The 25393-nt window shown below is 42.5% G+C and overlaps 1 protein-coding gene across 1 annotated transcript in view; it reads left to right on the forward strand.

The window, feature by feature from the left end:
* USP34 (ubiquitin specific peptidase 34) overlaps nt 1–25393 on the forward strand; it is a 1009100-nt gene that overhangs the window by 573538 nt on the left and 410169 nt on the right. Inside the window, exons 39-40 of the mRNA XM_029593702.1 lie at nt 21264–21319; nt 21415–21535. Of these exons, the coding sequence (XP_029449562.1) occupies nt 21264–21319; nt 21415–21535 (177 nt within the window). The remainder of the gene's footprint in view (nt 1–21263; nt 21320–21414; nt 21536–25393) is intronic.

Raw genomic sequence — 25393 nt, forward strand, 5'->3', positions numbered from 1 at the left:
AAAGTGGGTCAGATTTAGGAAGGCCTGTACCCTCTGGTACACTTGTGCAGGCTTAGGTAGTGGAACCTCACGAGCCTCCCAAAGAAGGTTTGCCGACCCACCCCGGGAACAGAAGATAGGGGGATTACTCTCTCTCACTTTTATCAGAGATGGGCCGAAATCACATCAGATCAGTGGGTCCTGGAGGTGATATGAGAGGAATATGCACAGGGGTTTTGCAGGTAGTGAACATAGCCAAGAGCATTCTTCAGCCTACTCAGTCGCTGGAATACCGGGGGTTCAGTTTGACATGAAGCAGGCCAAGGTGTTCCTGCCAGAAGCTCGAATCCAGAAGTTGCTAGCTCAACTCGTCTGTTGTTGAACACTCTGCGCCCAACCGTATGGCTTTACCTGCAGATCCTTTGTTTAATGGCGGCAACTCTAGAAGTGGGTGTCGTGGGTGAGGGTGCATATGCATCCTCTTCAGTGCTCCCTGCTGTCTTGGTGGAATCTGCAGTTTTAGGACTGTTTGATTCGGCTCTACCTGCCAATGGAGGTTTTCTTCTAGCTGCAGGCGGATCATCTATAGAAGGGAGTTTCGCTGTCCCATCTGGACTAGCTAGTCCTGACAAGTCTTCTTGGTTGGGGAGCTCACTGCCAGGAGCTGATGGCGCAAGGTCACTGGAGTGCAGAGAATCTCTCTGGAACATCAATTGCCTGGAGGCCAGGGCAGTCTGGTTGGCATGTTTACAGTTCGGCGACAGGCTGCAGAGTCACTCGGTCCTCATAATGTCGGACAATGCAAAAACTATGGCTTAAATCAATCAGCAGGGGAGGTACCAAGAGCCAGCAAGTGTCGTAGGAAATAGATCATCTTATGGAATGGGAAGAGGTGCATCTCCAGATGATCTCAGCCTCGCACATTACAGGCTAAGACAATGTAAAAGCAGACTTTCTCAGCAGGGAGTGTCTGGACCCAGGAGAGTGGGCGTTGTCAGATGAGTTTTAGCTGATTCAGAATCATTGGGGTCTCCATTTCCTGGACCTGTTGGTGATTTTGCGCACTGCATAAGTTTTGTGATACTTCAGCTGCAGAAGAGATCTGAGGTCATTGGGGATCAATGCCCTAGTGCAGGAGTGGCTGGAAGACAAGTTGCTATATGCCTTTCCTCCATGGCCCATGTTGGGCAGATTGATTTGAAGGATCGAATGCCACTGAGGAATGGTGCTCTTGGTTGCTCCAGATTGGTTCAGGAGACCATGGCATGCAGAGGCTCCTGGTGGATTTGCCTCTTCAACTTCCGGCACACAGGAACCTGTTGCAACAGGGGCCTGTCCTTTATGAAGATCTGACTCGATTTTGTCTTATGGTATGACCCTTGACAGGGCTCGCTTGCTGAAATGTGGATACTCTGTGGCAGTGATCTCAGCTTTGCTAAGAGCTCGAAAGTTCTTTACTTCCTTGGCATATGTGTGGATTTGGAGAGTGTTTGAGGCCTGGTGTGAGGATCACGGTACTCTTCCTTGTTCGGTCAAGATACCGTTCATTTTGAAATTTTTGAAGGATGGCTTGAATAAAAGCTTGGCCTTTTATTCCTTAAGGGTACAAGTAACTGCTCTCGCCTATTTCAGGGGTCTTGGTCAATGGTGGATCCTTGTCAGCTCATTTTGTTGTGGTCTGTTTTCTGAAACGAGTGGAACATCTTCATTCTTTGTGTTTCCAGTGCCCTTATGGAGTCTCAATTTGGTTTGTTTGTTTTTTTGATAGGCTTTACATTTCATCTGCTATGTACTCTGTCCTTGTGGTTTCTGACCTTGACAACAGTGTTCCTTGCGGCAAATTGTTCTGTGCATACGGTTTCTGGGCTGCACGCCTGTCTTCCCCAGGAGCCATTTCTTCTTTTACTAAAGTGGTCTCTGAGTTTCAATTGAACCAGTCCGTCTCCCTGCCATCTATGGTCAGGGAAAGAGATGTAGAAGTGTCTCATCTGTTGCGGCCCTTGGATGTCAAGCAGCATATTGTCAGGTATCTGGAGGTCACTTGGCCTGATATCTTTGAAATATAACCAAAAGTTCTCTGTGTTTGTATTGTGGGGGTGTCTGAGAGGAGTGCTCAGGCTGCTGCACTGAAGGGAGGTAGTATGGAGAAGTGTTATTGAATCTTAGCAGTGCAGAAGGAGATAAAGAATTAAATAATTCTGCTTACCTAACAGCAGGAAGCCTGTCTTGGGGAGGGGCTGTTCCTAGTTTATAGGAGGTAGATAGATTTGTGAATTGCAGGGACAAGTGCCACTCTGCTTACTGGTCAGTTCCTGTCCACAAGGCTCCAAGCTCCAAAAGCTAAGTATATGAAATTACTGCAGGGCATCTTTGAAATATAACCAAAAGTTCTGTGTGTTTGCATTGTGGGGATGTCTGACAGGAGTGCTCAGGCTGCTGCACTGAAGAGCAGGTAGTATGGAGTAGTGATACTGAATCTTATCAACACTAAAAGAAAGAATATAAAAAATAAAGATATATATATATATATATATATATATATATATATATATATATATATATATATACCTCACTTTAAGTAAACAGAGGATCCTACAAAATCCCTATAGCTCCATGTAAGCTAAAATAGTAACTAATACCAACTGCTTCATCCCTACCCCTCTACCCACCCATCCCAGGGTTTGTCCTATTATATAGTCTGATTGGAATACATAATTGGCAACAAGATAATTTTCTAATTTGGTAATTCTTTAGGTGTTCTCTATCAAATCAAATAAGCAAAATGAGGACTATGCATTGTAATAATTATGGAGCCTTTATCTTGAGGCAAATCATCTGAAAACATTTGTTAAGAACTCCTTGCCCTGAAAAAGGAATTGGCTCACCTTAAAAGCTGAATTAGCAGCAATAAAGAAAGTTATCAGAAACCACCAAGAAATCCTCACCCACTTTACGGAATTCAGGAATAGTTTCCTCATTAGCACAAAAAATTCAAAAGCCCAGAAAAAAGTGGTTTTCAGTGGGCTCTTATAGAATAAGACCTGTGAGGCAGAGACACATTCTCTCTCAAGTGACACAAGTACAAAATGCCTTCTCTGTCTTAAATAACGAAGAAGCCCTAGTGATGAAGATTGAAGTGGTTGCTGAAAGGAAAGAAGAAACCTAATGCATGCAGAAATGTAATTATACAACCAATAAACATAAGAAAAAGCTCATTGTGCTAGGTAACTCAATCATGAGAGGAACTCTTTTTGAGGAGAACACTATAGTTAAAAGCCTTCGAGGATCATCGGCTGGTAGAAATGCTATTCAGATAGTCAATGCAATCCAAAAAGAAATTAAGGACTCTGAGGTTGATATTATCCATCTGGCAACCAGTGACCTTGCTGGGAGCAACATCCAAGTGGTACAGAGAGATTTCCAGTCTCTGGCGAAGCAGATTACTCACATGGCGAAGACTATTGCCTTTTTAGAAGTGTTACCTGTTCATGGAAAGGGGAAAGAGAGGCTAAGCCATATAGATAACTTAAGTGCATGGCTGAAAAGTTGATGCAAGGAACAAAAGTTTGGATATATTGGAGGCTGAGGCCGTGTATGGAACAGTAAAAGGCTCTGTCAAAGGTAGCTTACATCTCTCTATGGCAGGAAAAAGGATTCTAAGAGATAAATTCAAATCCTATGCCATAAGGCATTTAAACTAAATGACAGGGTGGCAGAAGGAAATTGGAATGTCACCCCCCCTCCCCCAAATCTAAAGGAAATGGGTGAAGGGGATAACAAAAGTCAGCTGAATAAGGCACAAAAGAAGTCCAAGAGCAGTAACCTGAAGGAGACAAGCTGGAAAGCTATGAGCACAAACAAATGCTTGTAGTCTGGGCAATTAATTCCCTGACCTGCAGGCCCTAATGATGGAGGCGGACTTGGACATTGTTGTTGTTATGGAGACATGGTTCATGGATTCTCATGAATGGGATACGGCCATACCAAGCTATAACTTTTTAAGGAAGAACAGAGAGGACAGACAAGGGGGGCAAATAATTCTTTGTCAAAAACAATGTCCAAGCAACTGAACTGCAAGAAATGTGGAGTGGAGAAAGAAGCATTATGGGCTGTCCTAAAAAAAAAAAAAAAAAGATGATGGTGCAGTAGTTTATAGGCCTCCAACTCAATGGAAGAACTAGACAGAGATCTGGTTGAAGACATCCAGAAGGTGGGAAAGAAGGGAGAAGTGTTGATTGCTGGAGATTTTAATCTGCTGGACGTAGATGGGAGAATCTCTTCTACGGAATCTAACAGAAATAGAGATATAGTGGATGCCCTGCAAGGGGCTCTGTTCAAACAAATGGTAATGGAACCCATGAGGGAGGGAGTTATACTCTATTTAGTGCTCACTAATGGGGATAATGTCTCTGACTGGGTGGGTGCCCACTTCAGCACAAGTGATCATCAAACGGTATGATTTGATATTGCAAATAGGAAACGGAGAAGTGACACGAAGACCTGAGTTTTGAATTTCAAAAATATGGACTGTTGAAATGAGAGAGTACCTGTAGGTAGAACTAGAAGACTGGGAGAAAATGAGAGGTGGAGCAACAGTGGAACAAACTAAATGGAGCAATTACAAAGGCAGCAAAACCATGTTAGAAAAGTAAATAAAAGCAAGAGAAATAAGAAACCTATCTGGTTCTCAAAGGAGGTGACTGATAAAATCAAAAAGAACAGCAAACAAGAAATGTAAAGGATCCCAAAAAGAGGAACAAAAGGAAGAATATCTGGTGAAACTTTGGGAGACAAAGTAATCAAGAAAGCAGAAAGTTAGGCAGAAGAAAGTATTGCCAAAGAGGTTAAGCGAGGTGACAAAACATTTTTCAGATACATCAGAGAAAGGTCCAAAGTGGTATAGTGAAATTGAAAGGTGAAAAAGATTGATTTGTAGAGAGGGACAAAGAAATGGCAGAAATATTAAACCAATACTTCAGTTCAGTGTTCACTAAAGAAGACCCTGGAGAAGGACTGTTGCTAATTAACAAGACAGTGGATGGGGGGCTGGAGTAGATGAAACTCCAATTACAGAAGAGAATGTATGGGAAGAGTTAGGAAAACTGAAAGTGGACAAAGCCATGAGGACTGATGAGGTTCATCCCAGAATACTGAGGGAGTTCGGAGATGCCCTGGCGCGTCCGCTGCATAACCTGTTCAATAGATCCCTGGAAACGGGAGTGGTGCCGAGTGGTCAGAGAAGAACGGTGGTGATCCCACTTCACAAGAGTGGGAGCAGAGAGGAGGCTGGAAACTACAGGCCGGTTAGCCTCACCTCGGTGATGGGAAAATTAATGGAGACTCTGCTGAAGGAAAGAATAGTGAACTATCTACAAACAGGAGGATAGCATGGATTCACCAGGGGAAAATCTTCTCAGACAAATCTGATATTTTTTGATTGGGTGACTAAAGAATTGGATCGAGGAAGAGTGCTCATTGTCATCTAATTGGACTTCAGCAAAGCTTTTGATATGGTTCCACATAGGAGGCTTGTGACTAAAATGAGAAGCTTGGGAGTGAGGGCCAAGGTGGTGGCGTGGATTACAAACTGGTTGACAGAAGACAGTGTGTGATGGTAACCAGAACGTACTCTGAAGAGAGAATGGTGTTAAGCTGAGTGCCACAAGGATCGGTGTTGGGACTGGTCCTGTTCAATATTTTTGTGAGTGAGATTGTGGAAGGGATAGAAGATGAAGTTTGTCTTTTGGTGGATGATACTAAGATATGCAACATAGTGGACACACTGGAAGGAGTAGAGAGAATGAGACATGATTTAAGGAAGCTTGAACAGTGGTCGAAGATATGGCAACTGGGATTCAACGCCAAGAAGTGCAGAGTCACGCAACTGGGGTGTGCTAATCCAAAAGAGCTGTATGTGATGGGGGGTAAGGGCTGTTTTGCACTGAGCAAGAGGAGGGACCTTAGGGGGTGATGGTGTCCTGTGATCTAAGACAGCGAAGCAATGTGACAAGGCAATAGATAAAGCCAGAAGAATGCTGGGCTGCATTGAGAGAGGAATAACCAGTAAGAAAAATGAGGTGGTAATCCCGGTCCTTGGTGAGGCTTCACCTGGAGTATTGTGTTCATTTCTGGAGACCATATCTGAAAAGGGACAGAGACAGGATGGAGGCAGTCCAGAGAAGAGTGACAAAAATGGTGGGGGGAGGGGTCTCTATCAAATGACTTATGAGAAGAGGTTGAAGGACTTAAATATGTATACCCTGGTGGAGAGAAGGTTGCAGAAAAGAGATATGAGACAGACCTTCAGATACCTGAAAGATTTTAATGATGCACAATGAACAAACCTCCATTGGAAAGAAATCAGTAGAACCTAGGGGTCACGAAATGAAACTCCAGGGAGGATGACTCAGAACCAACGTCAGGAAATATGTCTTCATCGAGAGGGTGGTGGATTCCTGGAATGCCCTTCTGGAGGAGGTAGTGTAGACAAAAATGGTGAAAGATTTCAAAGGGACATGGGAATAAACATTGTGGATTCCTAAAGGCTAGAGGATAGAAATGAGGAAAAGAGGGCACGGGGGTAACTTGCTGGTGTGGCAGTTACTACCCTTAATCATTAAGTCTTCATACTGTTGATGCAACTCCAACATTGCTCTCTGCTTCAACGGCAAGAAGTAATGTGGAATTGGATTCAGACAGCAATCAAAAAGGCCCTGACTTTGAAAGTTTGGGAAACTAAGTATGGAGGTAACTTGTATGGCACAGCAAATGCCATCCACTGATGCTGCCATTATGGGGGAGACCTGTGTGGCGTGGCTGATGCTACCATAAGCTTGCTGGGCAGACTGGATGGACTGTTTGGTACTTCTCTGCCATCCTTTCTATGTTTCTGTTTGTCCTCCATGGTGTTACTAGACAAGGAGAGCCAATCTCATGGGCTACAAAAGCTCACTGGATTTAGGAGGTAGTCACGATTGCATATGTGGATGCTGGGAAGCCATTACCTAGTCTGGTTTGGGCCCATTCCACTCAAGCTCAGGCAGTGTCATGGGCAGAAGTTAGATTGTTGTCTCCCATCAATATTTGCTGAGCTGCGATGTGGTCCTCCTTCACACCTTTCCAGGTATTGTCTGAATATGTAAGCCTAGGAGGACGCAGCCTTTGCACGTGTGGTATTGACTGGACCGTGGGCAGCTTCCTGCCCTATTCGGGAGTAGTTTGGGTACATCCCACTTGTTCTGGATTCATCTAACTAGATGCTAAGAGATGAGAAATTACTACTTTTGATAATTTCCTTTTCTTTAGGACAGTCAGATGAATGTAGCTTCTTTCCCTTGGCTGCTGTTTGCATAATGATCCTCCTGGGTGCCTACGTGTTACAGGGCTTACTGGTAAGTCTTACTTCAGTACCTAGACTAGTGTTATTACATTCTTGTCTGAGCTCAATGTTGCCTGTTGGCTGAGAATTGCAATGGTTATCTGTTTTTCCTCAAGTATTTTGCTAGTCTGTCCACAGATGCTTTTGAAGAGAATACTGGCAGGCTGATGTAACTGCAGGGGTGTGTATACTGTGACGTCAGTTTACTCTGTCTCCATTTGCTGGTAGGAATGCATAACCCACTTGTTCTGGATTTATCTGACTGTCCTAAAGAAAAGGAAATTAATCCGGTAAGTAGTAATGTCTCAATAAACTGGATAAATAAGAAAGACCATTCTCTTTAACAGATTTAAACACCAATTGTAAGTTTATTTTCTGTTTGTAGAATTACAAGTAAACAGTATTTGTAGTATGTTTTTCCAACTTTTACTGTTTATGCCTAGATTAATTTTTTTTACATCCTTATTTTCTTTGCCTTTCCCTTTCTTCAGGGGATGTTTGCCCCAGGAGATTCAGATCTTCCTGGTGTCAATAACTGGAAGGGAAGCTTCCTGAAAGGCTGAGCTCTTCACTACTGTTCTCTGCCAACTTTGGCCACCTTTCATGCGTATAGTTGACCACCTCTGACACCTGATGGCTTTAATCCTGATTATTATCCCATTTATAGTTTTGCTTGTCATTTAACCTGAAGCATCAGTATGACTAATTATCTTCAAATTAAAACACAAGATTCATAATAAAGGGAGATATCACATTTCACACACTTTTTTTGAAGACAATGTAAATGAACCCTGTAATTGCCACAAGAAGTTGTGATTTGGAAAATGCATTTGTTTAAAATTTTTTATTCTTTTTTTTAACCATTATACAGAGCTTGTAATTGATTCGACAGTACAGTAAGCGATATTGGTAGCTTGGCTAATATCACAACATGACTTATAATGGTGCAATAACAGAAAAAGTTACCACTGCTACTTTTTTTCTGCGGTCCTGCAGAATTTCAAAAGTTGGCCACTTCTCTTGAAGCTTTTTAACCTAAAACTCCCTAGTTGTCCAGGTTAGGTTTTTGGCAATTTTGAAGTTTTATTTTGTCTCTATTGATCCGCTGAACCACCCTGTATATTTTTTTTTTTCAGAAAAGCTGCACCAGGATGCTATCTATTTGAATTTTGTCCTTTCTTCAGATCGTTTTTGTGAGGGATTGGAATTCTTGGCTTCATTTTTCTGTAGGTCTGAAATGCAAGCCAGCAGCTTCAAGTTCTGTCCCAAATGCAGATGTATCATCACTGACCATAACGATATTTATTACTAGTGTCTGGGACAAGGTCACATTGATTCTTCGAGGACAAGGAAGATGATAGTCTTCACACATGTGTGACATCATCGGATGGAGTCCGGCACGGAAAACATATGTCAAAGTTTCTAAAACTTTGACTGAGTCTCTCTGAGCATGCCCAGCATGCCATTATTCCAAGTGGGGTCCCTTCAGTCTCTTTTTTTTTTTTTTCCAAGGAGCCTTGTGGTCTCAGGTAATTGAGTCTCTTTTTGGCGTTTTTCGTGGTTTTGAGCTGTTGCTACAAATCAACAACCAAGTAGCAGTGAGGTAAATGAACAAGCAGTGAGGCAGGGGCTCATAACCTTCAGTGTCGGGAAGCAGTCTAGATTTGGTCATGGGCCCTCTCCCAAGGGATAGTGCTCAAAGCCATGTATCTGGCTGGATAGGAGAACACGTCAGCAGACAAACTGAATCATTCCTTCCGACCCCACGAATGTTCACTAGACCAAGGGGTGGCGAATTGGATCTTCCGCCTGTGGGGAAGCCAGAGGTAGATCTGTTCATTGTGCCTTGGAACTGGAAGGTCCCGCAGTTCTGTTCATTGTACAGGTCACACAGCAAGCTAGTATAGGATGCCTTCGCTCGCCATTAGGGTGAGGGCCTCCTGTACGCGTATCCTCCAACTCCCTGGTATCAAAGACTTTGCCAAAGTTTTGCGAGGACAAAAGGACTATGATCCTTGTAGCCCATCCGTTGGCTGAGAACAGGTCTGGTTTCCACTGCTTCGGGAGATGTCCATCAAGAAACTGATCAGGCTCGGGACTTCCCCAGATCTCATCACCCAGGATCAAGGCTGGTTTTGGCATCTCAACCTCCAGACCCTGCCTCTCATTGCCTGGATGTTGAGAGGCTGACTCCAGAACCGCTTGATCTCTCGGAAGGTGTGTCTCAGGGTCTTCCAGAAAACCTTCCACTAGAAAGTCCTATGCACTGATGGAGGAAGTTTTCGATGTCATCTACTTGGATTTCAGCAAAGCTTTTGACACTGTCCCGCACAGGAGACTGGTGAATAAAATGAGAAGCTTAGGAGTGAGTGCCGAGGTGGTGGCCTGGATTGCAAACTGGTTGACGGACAGAAGACAATGTGTGATGGTAAATGGAACTCTCTCTGAAGAGAGAGCAGTTTTAAGCGGTGTACCGCAGGGATCGGTGTTGGGACCGGTCCTTTTCAATATCTTTGTGAGCGACATTGCGGAAGGGATAGAAGGTAAGGTATGTCTTTTTGCGGATGACACTAAGATCTGCAACAGAGTGGACACGCCGGAAGGAGTGGAGAGAATGAGACGGGATTTAAGGAAGATGGAAGAGTGGTCGAAGACATGGCAGCTGACATTCAATGCCAAGAAGTGCAAAGTCATGCATATGGGGAGTGGAAATCCGAATGAACTGTATTCGATGGGGGGAGAAAGGCTGATGTGCACGGAGCAGGAGAGAGACCTTGGGGTGATGGTGTCTAATGATCTGAAGTCGGCAAAACAATGTGACAAGGCGATAGCTAAAGCCAGAAGAATGCTGGGCTGCATAGAGAGAGGAATATCGAGTAAGAAAAGGGAAGTGATTATCCCCTTGTACAGGTCCTTGGTGAGGCCTCACCTGGAGTATTGTGTTCAGTTCTGGAGACCGTATCTCCGAAGAGACAGAGACAAGATGGAGGCGGTCCAGAGAAGGGTGACCAAAAAGGTGGAAGGTCTTCATCAAATGACTTATGAGGAGAGATTGAAGAATCTAAATATGTACACCCTGGAGGAAAGGAGGAGCAGAGGTGATATGATACAGACTTTCAGATACTTGAAAGGTTTTAATGATCCAAAGACAACGACAAACCTTTTCCATAGGAAAAAAATCAGCAGAACCAGGGGTCACGATTTGAAGCTCCAGGGAGGAAGATTCAGAACCAATGTCAGGAAGTATTTCTTCACGGAGAGGGTGGTGGATGTCTGGAATGCCCTTCCGAAGGAAGTGGTGAAGACCAGAACTGTGAAGGACTTCAAAGGGGCGTGGGATAAACATAAAATCAAGAGGCCGTCAATAAAGAGTGGGTGGCTAGCCAGAATGACGGCTACTGCCTGGAGACAATACCCTTATTCAATAAACATACACATGGTTACTGTGACTCCAACATCGCTCTAAGCTACAACAGCAAGAGGAAATGTGGAAAAAAGGATTCGCACTCACAAAGTGGGGAGTAGCTGGCTTGTTACGGCGGTTACTACCCCAAACCAAATAAGCCTGATACTTCACTTTCAATGCATATCCAGCATAGCTCTCTGCTTCAACGGCAGGGGAGAAGAAAAACTGGTACTTCACGCATATCCAGCATAGCTCTCTGCTTCAACGGCAGGGGAGAAGAAAAACTGATACTTCACGCATATCCAGCATAGCTCCCTGCTTCAACAGCAGGGGAGAAGAAAAACTGATACTTCACGCATATCCAGCATAGCTCTCTGCTTCAACGGCAGGGGAGAAGAAAAACTGATACTTCACGCATATCCAGCATAGCTCTCTGCTTCAACGGCAGGAGAGAAGAAAAACTGATACTTCACGCATATCCAGCATAGCTCTCTGCTTCAACAGCAGGGGAGAAGAAAAAAGGATTTGCACTCACAAAGTGGGGAGTAGCTGGCTTGTTACGGCGGTTACTACCCCAAACCAAATAAGCCTGATACTTCACTTTCAATGCATATCCTGCTTCAACGGCAGGGGAGAAGAAAAACTGATACTTCACGCATATCCAGCATAGCTCTCTGCTTCAACGGCAGGGGAGAAGAAAAACTGATACTACACGCATATCCAGCATAGCTCCCTGCTTCAACGGCAGGGGAGAAGAAAAACAACCAATAAGGGCTGAATAACACAGTCTGGGTAAAACAAATAAGCATGGGTGTAGCTTGCTTATTGCGGCGGTTGCTTCCCCTACTACCCATAACTAATCAAGCTTGATATTTCACTTGGTTGCAGCTCCATCACTGCTCTCTTACATTAATGGTGGGGGTGGAAGGGAAATAGAACCAAAGAGCTAAGAGAAACAGATAAGTATGAGAAAAAAATGTGAAGCTTGCTGGGCAGACTGGATGGGCCGTTTGGTCTTCTTCTGCCGTCATTTCTATGTTTCTATGTTTCTATGTTTCCGTGTGTTGTAAGCAAAAGGCTCTAGATCTCTTCTCGTGCTCCACACAACAGCTGCTTAACTGTCTTCTACACATTTCAGAGACTGGTCTGAAGACCAACTCTTAGTGTTCATCTGAGTGCGATTGACGCATACCACCATGGTGTAGAAAGTAAGCCCATTTCTGTGCAACCTACAGTTGTACAATTTATGCGAGATTTGCTTCGGTTGAAGCCTCCCCTATGGCCTCCCACAGTATTCAGGGACCTGATCATAGTTTTAGCCTAGCTGATGAAAGCTCCCTTTGAGCCGCTAGGCTCCTGTGATCTTAAGTACCTGATCTGGAAGGTCATATTTTTGGTGGCGGTCACTTCAGCTTGCAAGGTCAGCAAGCTCCAGGCCTTCTTGACTTATCCACCTTATATGAAGTTTTTTCACGACAGAGTGGTCTCTTACACATGCACTCTTAAGTTCCTACCTAAGGTGGTGTCAGACTTCCATCCTAACCAGTCCATTGTCCTACCAACATTATTTACCCAGCACCATTCGCACCAAGGTGAACGAGCCCTGTTCAGTTTGGATTGCAAAAGAGCCTTAGCTTTCTGTCTGGAGCAGACAGAAGCCCATAGATAATCCACCCAACTTTTTGCTTCTTTTGGTCAGAACAGGTTGGGAATTGCTGTTGCCAAGCAGATGCTTTCCAGTTGGCTAGCAGACTGCATCTTCTGTTCTACCCAGGCGGGATTGCATCTTGGAGGCCATGTCAAGGCTCACTCTGTTAGAGCCATGACAGTGTTGGTGGCCCACTTGTGAGCAGTCCCCATGAAGGAAATATGCAGAGCTGCAACGTGGAATTCCATCCACTCGTTCACTTTGCATTACTGTTTGAATAGGGATGGTCGTTGAAATAGCAATTTTGACCGATTTGTCCTTTGGAACCTGTTTGAGGTGTAGAACCCAACTCTGTTTCCACCTCTTTCTTTTCAGGCTGCCCCTCCCCCCCTCTATAACCAACAAAACTTATTATTGTTGTGCCTTTGGCACTTTTTTGGTGTTTATTTGACCCCATTTTATGGTGGGGGGGGACGGACAACCCTGTAGCTAAGGATTCACCAATGTGTGAGGACTGCCATCCTGCTTGTCCTTGGAGATAGAGTTGCTTACCTGTAACAGGTGTTCTCTGCCTGCCACCCTATGGAGTTGGGTTTCATTTTGTGGGTATTGTTCTTAATTTAATTTTGTTCCTCAACTCTGTTATAAGACTGAAGGAACCCTTCATGGTTGCATGGTATAATGGCCTGCTGGGCATGCTCAGAGAGGCTCAGTTAAAGTTCTAGAAACTTTGACATAAGTTTCCTGTGTTGGGCTCCATCCGATGATGATATTCATGTATGAGGACTGGCATCCTGCTGTACTTGGAGAAAACCTGTTACAGACAAGCAATTCTGCTTTTTGACTGTGACATCTATGCAAAGATGTCATCCAGAGTGGTCTCAGGCCCTGATGGGTTCTTGTATTCTGTACCTGCAAACAAAATTAGAATGAATTGAAAACTTAATTTGAGGATTACTGAGCACTGTTGATCAAGCTGTACTGAAGAGACCCTCAGTCACTTCAGGTTAGAGAACAGGCCCAAGAGTCAAGGTATAGAAATCTGAGCACTTGAGCTTGAAGCAGAAAAGTTAATGTTGAGCAAAGCCTCCAGAGCATCAGTGTGTATCTTTGATGCAGAGCTCTGAGATCAAGGAATTTTAGGAGGTTCCACACTGTCCAAAGCAGCCTTGTCTGGAGATGACTTACCTTACAAGCTCAGATGCTGCTGCATTGCTTTCCAGAGATCTAGTCCGCAGCTTTTGACATTGACTTTCAGAACACTGGGGAGGATGGTCATTGTCCTATGAGGGTATGCTTGGTGTTCATTGGCACTCTTCAAAGCAGAGTTGGGTAGGAGAATCACTGAAGTGCTTGCACAACACATCATACACACTGAGATCTTGATATCAAGTACCTTGACTCATCTTAGTATCTTTAGCAACCCTCCTCTTTAGTGCCGAACATGTTAGCACCAACATAGGTCCACTTCTCTGAGCTTTCCTCAATACTATCCATATCTAGTCTGTGTTAAATAGGTTCAGAGTAAGTAGCTGCTTCTTTCTCTCAAAATCACTCAGTTCCCGTGCCCAGTGAACTGAGTTTTAGATCACAGACAGTTTGGGCTCCAGAGTTGATGCATTCCCATATATCCATTCAGCCAGTATATTTTGAGTTGGAGTCTGAGGAGTAGGGTCTTGGATATTTGTCAGAGGAGCACTGCTCTGAAGAAGAAGAGGGATACTCAACTGACATCCCATTAGGGCTTTTTCCACCACAGGAAGGGAATAGGTTTTCCCTCCCTGCAAAGACCTTTCCTTTCAGTGGATAGCTTAGACCATCCCCTTTGAGTTGCAAGTTGAGGACGATCCCAGGGTATCTCTACTCAGCTCAACAAATACTTGGAATTATCATAAGCTAATATTGTAACATGTATAGCTGATAGTACAACACCCTTGGTGACTCTTTTCAAAAAGTTGGTTAATAAATCATAAATAAAGAGTTCGTGGCAGCCCTGCTCATCCTTTTTGCCAGGATGTACAGAAGAAGATATGGTTTCCAAGCAGTTGAAGGATTCCACAAACTCCAATTATCTTACCATAATTGGTAGTTGAATCTGTCCTAAAAAGGCTAGAAAATTGAACATTTGTTTCTGTATCCCTGGACAAATCTCAGATTCTTGACATTTTTGGTATGAAATATGATCAGAATGTTATGTTCTAATTCTATATAGCATTCTTTCCAAACATACATGATACAATACTTGCATCCTGAAAAGAATATAGAAATTCACCAAGTTTTTCCTTCAGATGAAATGGGCAGAGTTTGGTCAGCTATCAGAGACCAGTGAAGAGAGTGAAAAGCAGATTCATTTATCTGTAGTTCGGAATTTGGACTTTCAGTTGCAGGCCCATATCTTGGAATAGCTTACCTGAGGGCTTTACTAATTTGTTTGAAAACTTTTAAGAAGCTTTCAAAGAACTTCTTTTTTTTTGAAGAGGCATTTTATTGAGGATATTTTTATCTTCCAGCTTAGCTTACCTGTTTTATTCTAATTTTTTCCTAAATCCGTACTTGTATTTTGTGTTTGTGTTTTATGAAGTAGTTGTTAATTTGTTGCAATATTTTATTGCTTTTCCATTATATTGGTTTATGTCCTTTTATTTTGTTTTACTATGCTATATCTATTCTGGTACTACTATGTATGTTTTGTTGTGAGCTGCCCCGGACAGGGGCAGCTCACAACATAAATAAAGATAACATAATGTCTAGTGTGTGCAACTTGCAAGTCTTTTGAAATGGCATCAAGAGTGTCTGATATGGCTATCTATGGTTATAGGATCTCATGGTTATAGACTTCAGGCTTTCGAGGATGTGCAGGAAGGGCATGCAGATGTGCCTTTTAGTGGTAGAAATTGTTTTGGAGGTAAGATCAAGGAGTTCATGAGAAATCACTATTCTGTGGTTCATATCCTATCTCCTGCACATCTGAACTACCCTTCACATCTCAAGGCGTTCATAGTGGTCCACCCAAGAAACAGTTTTCAAGTTGTACTCATTCCAGACAGAAGGACTAAAGGCCTTGCATCAAGACCAGAGGAGCTCTAAGCCTCAAATGGTCACTGAATCAAATTGGGGGATGGGTTTTTGACTGAATCCAGAGAAGATAGCCAGAAACCCAGAAGACATACCTATGGGGAAAGTTGAGATTTTTCATAAACTGTTGACTTTTAACCAGACAGATGTGCCCTTCAGATCATAAAGAGAGATTACGATTGCACCAATCCTGCTCATAGTATTGAAGTTTACTAAACACCATGACCTGCTCAGATTGGAAATCTCCCTCATATAGGCCATAGCAGTCAAATCTGCCCTATTGTAAAAAGAAGATGGGTATTTTACTCCAAGGAATTTCTATCCCCCAAGGAAACAAGAGAATTCTATCTCATCCTATGGTAATGACCTTGAACAAATTTTTGTAAAGTGAAACGTTCAAGATGGTTACCCTGGGCTCTCTAATTCCCTCTTCTAAACAAAGAAGACTGGAAATTTGGGCATCCAAATGGCAGATGAAATTTAATGTGGATAAATGCAAGGTGATGTATATAGGGAAAAATAACCCATGCTATAATTACACAATGTTGGGTTCCATATTAGGTGCTACAACCCAAGAAAGAGATCTAGGTGTCATAGTGGATAACACATTGAAATCGTCAGTTTAGTGTGCTGCGGCAGTCAAAAAAGCAAACAGAATGTTGGGAATTATTAGAAAGGGAATGGTGAATAAAACTGAAAATGTCATAATGCCTCTGTATCGCTCCATGGTGAGACCGCACCTTGAATATTGTTTACAATTCTGGTCGCCGCATCTAAAAAAAGATATAATTGCGATGGAGAAGGTACAGAGAAGGGCTACCAAAATGATAAGGGGAATGGAACAGCTCCCCTATGAGGAAAGACTAAAGAGGTTAGGACTTTTCAGCTTGGAGAAGAGACGGCTGAGGGGGGATATGTTAGAGATGTTTTAAAATCATGAGAGGTCTAAAATGGGTAGATGTGAATCGGTTATTTACTCTTTCGGATAGTAGAAAGACTAGGGGGCACTCCATGAAGTTAGCATGGGGCACATTTAAAACTAATAGGAGAAAGTTCTTTTTTACTCAACACACAATTAAACTCTGGAATTTGTTGCCAGAGGATGTGGTTAGTGCAGTTAGTATAGCTGTGTTTAAAAAAGGATTGGATAAGTTCTTGGAGGAGAAGTCCATTACCTGCTATTAAGTTCACTTAGAGAATAGCCACTGCCATTAGCAATGGTAACATGGAATAGACTTGGTTACTTGCCAGCTTCTTGTGGCCTGGATTGGCCACTGTTGGAAACAGGATGCTGGGCTTGATGGACCCTTGGTCTGACCCAGTATGGCATTTTCTTAACTATAGATAATTTCAAATTAGGGGGCTGATGCAATAAGATGCGCACAGCACACAATTTAACCCTCATAGTTCATATATTTTTTCTTTGCAAACATTTGTATCAATACAGCAAATAGTTTTACCACAAAAAATTATGCACACAATATGAATTTACATTGGCACCCTGCATGAAAATTCCATGCTAATGTTGGCATTAACTATTACCTCTCAACGCAGAAAGGTGCACAGAAAAATGCATTCTGCACTCCAGAGTTTTTTCATGTACTTAACTCATTTTAGTAGCGACCAAAGGAAAAAAGGGTCAGTGAACACCAGGAATTCTTTATTGATCACCGAATGTAATAAAAGCCTGACTCAGGCCGAGTTTCGCTCATAGAGCTGCTTCAGGGGCTATTCATTCTCTAGCAGATGACTTGTCTCCATATATCAGGTGAACATTTTTCATTGAGCTGAAAAACGTACTTTATGTTGTCTCGACACAGCTTTGTCTGCATTGCACATCGGCTGATATCTGGGTATCAGTCGAGCATAAGTGAATCTAAACCACTAAAGTTAGTGGTTCTCTCGAACACAAAAACACCTTCAAGACACCGGCAGACAAGCTGTGTCGAGACAACATAAAGTAAGTTTTTCAGCTCAATGAAAAATGTTCACCTGATATATGGAGACAAGTCATCTGCTAGAGAATGAATAGCCCCTGAAGCAGCTCTATGAGTGAAACTCTGCCTGAGTCTGGCTTTTATTACGTTTGGTGATCAATAAAGAATTCCTGGTGTTCATTGATCCTTTTTTCCTTTGGTCGCTACTGCAATATTGGATCAATTTCCGGTTTGTTTTTTTGGACCTTAACTCATTTTATACACAGAAAACATGGTTTATGTGCACAAATCCAGTTTTCTGCATATAAAGTATGATTTGAATGCAAAAAGTGCATTCTTTGCACAAAGCATTTTTCTGCTCATAAAATATGATTTGTACACACAAATCATGTTTTGTTGTAGGCTAAACCTTTTTTTTTGCATACATTTTCTGGTTTAAGTGCATTTCTGAAAACTTCTGATACATTAGTAGTGCTTTCCAACCAGTGTGACTTCAGACCTGATCAGGTGTGCCATGGAAAAGTTAGCATTTCCTAATGCTCAAGTCAAGAACCGCAGCTGGACACTGCTCTCAGCATCTCAGAGCCGCAAGAGATACCACTAATGACTCTTAAAGTTGCAGGACCTCCTTTCTGAGCACATGTGTAGTCTCCCTTGCCTCTCCTTCCTAGCTACAGTAGCATGAGCTACTGAGAATTAATGGGTAAAATACAGGGTACAAATAGCCAGGCTCCACTTTGTGCCCTGTATTTTACCCATTGCACATACCTTCTCCTCCAATTCACCCTCCTGATCATTTTCCTTTGAGTCCTTCCAGCCTCTGTCTTATTTCCATGTTGAGGGAAATGGGCAGACCATGAACTGAGCACTAGATGTGATTCACTCAGAGTGTTGGCAAGCAGCATCACTGGAAGAGCTCTGGCAACCAGAAATCGAATGAGACATGGGGCAGGCTAGTAATTCGCGCTCCCCTCCCCCTGGATGAGGTTTCAGCACCTTATTGGTTGGCCTGCCCCTTAATCTGGCTCTGCTAGCAGACACACGTGGCAGCCAAGGTAATTGGCTCATTGCATAGCATTGTACCTCATTGTACAGATTTCTACTTTCTCTTGCATACAGAGCAGGTAGGCAACTCTGGTCCTCGACTGCAGTAGACAGGTATAGTTTTCAAGACATCCACAATGAATATACATGAGAGATGTTTGCATGCAATAATACATATTCATTGTGGATATCCTGAAAACAGAACAGTTTGTGGCACTCGAGGACTGGAGTTGTCTACATCTGATATAGAGGGTAGTGGAGTCTAGGAGTGGGGGAAATCTGTTCACAGCAAAGAAATGAAAGGATATCACTAGAGAGAGAAGTCCATCTTTGAAGAGCTGAAAGGGGGAAAAGAGCAGGAATCTGTAGGCAGTGAAGAGCCGAGGGAGCAGGAACATCTGCACAGTAAGTTCAGGCAGCTGGATAATGTGCCCCTATTAAAACATCTGAGAATGGACAAAGTGAAGTAGAAAGTCAACAGGAGGAGCGAGAAAGGGACCCAAGGCAAGACTTCTTTTTGCATAGCCACAGGGTCAAATAGTGGTTGAAGCCCACAGAAGTGTTACTGAAGAATGTTCTGAAGCTGTGGATAACCCACAAATACAATTGCAAAGGAGCCATTCAGATGGGGGAGAGGTATTGACTGAAGAAATAAATCCAGCAGCATTGCTCCACATTTTGCATTGTCTGCTCTGTGAAAGTTGATGTGCCTTGGGTTTGAAAAGGTTGGGAAACATATTAGCATACCATTAGCATTCTGCATCAGGAGGTTAAAAAAAATGCTTGTGCGTTAAGAAACTGTGCGCTGAAATTCAGTGCATGGTTTTAATGCTCAGCTTTTTGCATTGACCTTTCAGTTGGGAAGTTCACCTTTAGGCTTTCACAAACATGATCGTTCGTCTGCTGGAATTATAAGCAGTTCTGAATGCTCCAAAGGCTTTCAGGAATCAGGGTTGTAGTCAAGATAGACAACAAGCAGTCATGTTGACCTTGAAAATGCAGGAAGGAACAGACTCCATCCTCCTTATCAGGAAACTGTCAAGATATGGCTGGGCCATCGCTCATGGGACTACTCTAAGAGATGTGTACTGAGCAGGAATTGACAACATCCTGACAGAAAAACCGAGCCGACACTTGGACTCCCATGAGTGGTTGTTGGATTGTGATGTGGCTAATGTTATTTTCTTTGAGTGAGGCATACCCAAGGCGAGCATGTTTGTGACAGCCCAGAACAGAAAGATACAAGTTTTCTGTTCCAGAAAGAGATCAGAAGGCAGACTGGTGGAAAATACCTTCTTCCTTCACTGGAGGACAGGATTTCCATATGCGTATTTTCCCATACATTTGTTGGCTAAAACCTTAATAGGACATAGAAGGGACCAGGGAACTATGATCCTTATGGCTTCTTTTTGACCAATACAGATTTGGTTTATACTTCATTGGGTTTTGTCCCTGAGGAAACCTGTCAAGTTGGGAACTTTCCCCAACTCTGATCACGTGAAACCAAGGAACATTGCTCTATTAATCTCTGCCCTCAGATCCTGTTTGTTAAAGAGATATCTAAGATCCTTCTGTACTCTAGAAGGGAATCTACCAGGAGGTCTTCTATTAAATTGAAAAGATCTATTTATTTATTTATTTAATAATTTTTATATACCGGATTTTTCATGCGAACATATCAAACCAGTTTACAGTAGCTAACAATTATTCATTTAAAAATATTTGCATTTCCAAAAGAGAAAAGGAAGTAAATACATAGTTTCATAATATAAATAACATAAAATATTAAACTAAATAAAATAGTTAACTAAATAATCATAATATTTAAACTGATAGAGAGGCAGTATAGTAAGAGCAAAGATAATAAATTCAAAAAATATACATTACCTTGATATATATTCAATAGTCTGAAATCGTTAAGTTAGTAGCTCCTGGTAGGCTTGTTTAAATAGCCATGTTTTAATGCCCTTTTTAAATAATTTGTCTGTTTCCAATCTTAGTTCCTGTGGAATATAATTCCATAGTTGGGGCCCAGCAATAGAAATAGGTGGTGACTGTAGTGATGATTTACACTATAGTGTGGTTTTCAGTCCACTCATTAACATCCCATTACTGTATAGACACTCTTGCTGGCAGGATAGTAAACTTGCACTATCAGTTTTCTATAGTCTCTTTGAGGGGGCAGAACCAAACAACATTCCTCTTAGGGCTGATTTTATAATATTGGGCTATCATCCCTGTTCAGAATAAAAAAAAAAAGAGATTTTTCCAACAAAATATGACCTGCCTGTTGGTGTTTCTTCCCTTAATTGTTGAAGACCATCTTTAGCTATGGAGAATCAAGTATGTGACTCTACAAACTACTTGTCTTTAGAGAAGACAAAGATGCTTACTTGGAAATGGGTATTCTCTGAAAATAGCCATTCACCACACACGTGCTCCCTCCTTTCTTCCCTTTGGAGTTGTTCTTCCCCCAGACAAAGCTATTATATTTAACTGAGAGGTTGCAGCTGTGTGGGGAACTATCTGCATGGGTAGTAAAAAGCCTTTAGGCCTTTCCAGAAAGTTCTGGAAGAATTATTTTCATTCGATGCTAAGCACAGTCACGTGAACAATGTATGTAACTTGTGAAATAACAGGTAAGTAGCTTTGCTTTTTCATTGGTTCATTAAAAAAGGTATCACAATGTACAAAGTTTCCCATTTTCTTTAGGACACTATAGATTTATTGGATTAGTCTTGACAATTTACAATTATACCTGATGTATTATTTTTTTACCTTTTACTTTCAATATAGACTACGCTGCTTGATTTGGATTCTTTGGCAAGACACCTGGCTGACTGCATTAGAAGGTTAGTTTTGATTGCAAGTCTTCTTGTCATGCCATTCATTTTCTTTGAGTGTAGAAAGAGTTTAACTAACAACTCTACCTACTCTTGTTCTGTAGCAGAGAAATCCTTGACCATCAGGATGGGAATATTGAAGATGATGGGCTTACAGGATTGCTGCGGCTTGCCACTAGTGTTATTAAACACAAGCCACCTTTTAAATTTTCTCGCGAAGGACAGGTAATGATGAAGAGCTTACTATTTATCATGTGTTTATTACATTTCCTCACATTTGATAGTTTCACAAGGACCTATTTATTCGAACAGGCATTCCGGTAATTCAGGCTTCTTCTTTTTTAAATCTTTTACTATGTTTTCTATTTTTAATCTTCAACCTACATATTGTACCTGAATATGTTTTTATTTATTTTTCTGTAAACTTCTGTGAACTCTCCCAGGAACAAGTAGGTTAAAAGAATTTTATAAGTAAATGAGGAGTTATGGCTTTTGAAGGAGAGTCATTTGATAAGTGAGGTTAAAATTGAGAGAGGCCTTAATGGAGATAAAATTCAACTTCATTGCATACAGTATTTAATAATACACCTGAGTATACTGTTCTTGTTAGGGCTTCGGCAAACTGTTATGGCTAGCGTCAGTCTCGAGCACGCACTCGAGGTTTGGCATACCAAGGCGTTCTCGGTGGAAGAGAAGTGAGGTGTGCCCTTGCGGTGGTGAAGACGGTCCAAGTCCCGGCCACTCCGCCGACCTACACGCCCCGGGAGACCACCATAATAGTGTGACACTATTATGATGGTCTCTGAACAGTCCTCCGACTGTTCCTAGCCCTTTCGGACCTGCCGCAGGGAGCAGCAGAGGCGGCAGACCGGACAGAGGTCAGACTGGCACAGGACTGAAGCGGATAAGGCAAGGCCTTGGAACTTGGAGCAAAGCACAGAGGAGTTCAGGACGAAAACAGGAACAAGAGGGATGAGCAGGACCCTCAGGCGCCCTACCATTCCATTGCCAACGGGCAGCCCCAATGGATGGTCGTGGACCACACTGTCTCCTTCGCGCCCTACACAGCCCAGAGGCTGGTTGCGGACCACAAGAAGAGCAGGAGAAGCTCGGGAAGTCACTCAGCACAGGATAGTGGAAACCCCTAGGGTCCTACAGAGTCAGAACTAGGAATCGGAAGAAAGAGTCTAGGAACTCTGAACACAAGCAGGAACTCTCGGAGGCATGGGTCCCACATCCTGGAGCATCAGGAACAAGCAGGAACATCAGGACTGGAACATCAGGAACAAGCTGGAACATCAGGAAGTCCAAGGGAGATATAGCCTAGGTAGACTAGTCCCATTGCCGAAGCAAGGACTGAGTGAAAAGGTAGTCCTTTTATAGGACAGGAAACAAGCAACTCCCTGGGAGGAGTTCAGATGAGCCACACCTGGCTGGCCCTATAACTGGAGAGAAGAGCTGTGGGCCGGCCCCTAGGGAGAAGGGCAGGGCCCAAACCAGGAAGTCCAGGCGAAGACTGAAGCAGGCCTCAGGCAGGCCCCGAAGGCGTCGAATGCCTCCCAGGCCATGGAGCAAAACCTGGGCAACCTGATCAGGTGAGACCCCAGCTTCAGAGCGGCCTCCAGCTATGGGAGGAATCGTAACAGTTCTCCCCTACAAGTAGCTAAACAAAGCATTATGAACACACACCAGCTGGGTGATCTAACCTGGGTTTCCTCCTAGATAATAGACTGCACTGATTTCCATGTACAGTGATGAGTTAGTGGTGTACTGCCATCATCACTGGTGATAGAAACAAACAATGCATGTGCATTAGGTTTGGTTAGGTACATTTTATTAGGCAAATGTACATAGCTGTGAAATGGTGGTGGTGGGTGCGGAGTCTGTGTCTATCAGTATTAAAGCATGCATGAGGAGGGGGCATAGCACCGAAGGGAGCACAGACTAATTAGGACTTGGACTAATTACAGGCTTCTAATAGAGTCATCTCCTCCATATCCATGCTATAGGCACAGTTTTATAAACATTTGCTCCTTGATGGTATTTACCGTATTGGGGTATATATATATATATATATATATATATATATATATAGGCTGTGTTTAGTAGCCCAATCACAATGGCAAAAAAGGGGGGAAAAAAACTTGTGCTCCTTCTTCCTTTATTTCACTAGATCATATCAGGTTCTAACGTCATAATTCAATCTTGAAAATTCTGATTTAAAATCATGGGGCCCGATATTCAGCACTGGCATGCCGCTGAATATCTGTAGTCAAGGCGCTACTTAGCTGATCTAACATATCCAATTAACTGGATAAGAATGAATATTGCTACTTATCCGGTTAACTTAACCAGATATGTAGCATCACCCAGATCAGCTCACTGCCCCCCCCCCCCCCAAATTGACCTGATAAAAGTTAGCTGGATAAATGACTTATCCTGCTATCAGGCAGCTGCTTATTTTCAGCATACGTGGAGGAAGAACTGGAAGACTGAGAGAAAATGGATGCAGTAGGACAGTGGGCCAAGTTAAAAGGAGCTATTACAAAGGCAACAAATCTATATGTTAGAAAAGTAAACAAGAGTAAGAGGAAAAAGAAACTGTTCTGGTTCTCTAAGAAAGTGGCTGAAAAAAATAGACAAAAAGAATGCGTTCAAGAAGTATAAAGGATCCCAAAAAAAGGAACACAAGGAAGAATATCTGTTAAAATTGAGAGAGATGAAGAAAGAAATAAGGAAAGCAAAATGTCATGCTAGAGAGATAACGTTCCTGGATGGAATAAATGATAGCTTTATGGAGCAATTGGTTCAGGAACCGACGAGAGAGGGAGCAATTTTAGATCTAATTCTCAGTGGAGCACAGGACTTGGTGAGAGAGGTAACGGTGGTGGGGCCGCTTGGCAATAGTGATCATAATATGATCAAATTTGATTTAATGACTGGAAAAGGAACAGTGTGCAAATCTAAGGCTCTCGTCCTAAACTTTCAAAAGGGAAACTTTGATAAAATGAGAAAAATTGTTAGAAAAAACTGAAAGGAGCAGCTACAAAAGTAAAAAATGTTCAAGAGGCATGGTCATTGTTAAAAAATACCATTCTAGAAGCACAGTCCAGATGTATTCCACACATTAAGAAAGGTGGAAAGAAGGCAAAACGATTACCGGCATGGTTAAAAGGGGAGGTGAAAGAAGCTATTTTAGCCAAAAGATCTTCATTCAAAAATTGGAAGAAGGATCCAACAGAAGAAAATAGGATAAAGCATAAACATTGGCAAGCTAAATGTAAGACATTGATAAGACAGGCTAAGAGAGAATTTGAAAAGAAGTTAGCTGTAGAGGCAAAAACTCACAGTAAAAACCTTTTAAAATATATCCGAAGCAGAAAGCCTGTGAGGGAGTCAGTTGGACCGTTAGATGATCGAGGGGTTAAAGGGGCACTTAGAGAGGATAAGGCCATCGCAGAGAGATTAAATGATTTCTTTGCTTCGGTGTTTACTGAAGAGGATGTTGGGGAGGTACTCGTAATGGAGAAGATTTTCATGGGTAATGATTCAGATGGACTGAATCAAATCACGGTGAACCTAGAAGATGTGGTAGGCCTGATTGACAAACTGAAGAGTAGTAAATCACCTGGACCGGATGGTATACACCCCAGAGTTCTGAAGGAACTAAAAAATGAAATTTCAGACCTATTAGTAAAAATTTGTAACTTATCATTAAAATCATCCATTGTACCTGAAGACTGGAGGATAGCAAATGTAACCCCAATATTTAAAAAGGGCTCCAGGGGCGATCCGGGAAACTACAGACCGGTTAGCCTGACTTCAGTGCCAGGAAAAATAGTGGAAAGTGTTCTAAACATCAAAATCACAGAACATATAGAAAGACATGGTTTAATGGAACAAAGTCAGCATGGCTTTACCCAGGGCAAGTCTTGCCTCACAAATCTGCTTCACTTTTTTGAAGGAGTTAATAAACATGTGGATAAAGGTGAATCGGTAGATATAGTATACTTGGATTTTCAGAAGGCATTTGACAAAGTTCCTCATGAGAGGCTTCTAGGAAAAGTAAAAAGTCATGGGATA

Source organism: Rhinatrema bivittatum, chromosome 3, assembly GCF_901001135.1.
Source record: "Rhinatrema bivittatum chromosome 3, aRhiBiv1.1, whole genome shotgun sequence".
Lineage (NCBI taxonomy): Eukaryota > Metazoa > Chordata > Amphibia > Gymnophiona > Rhinatrematidae > Rhinatrema > Rhinatrema bivittatum.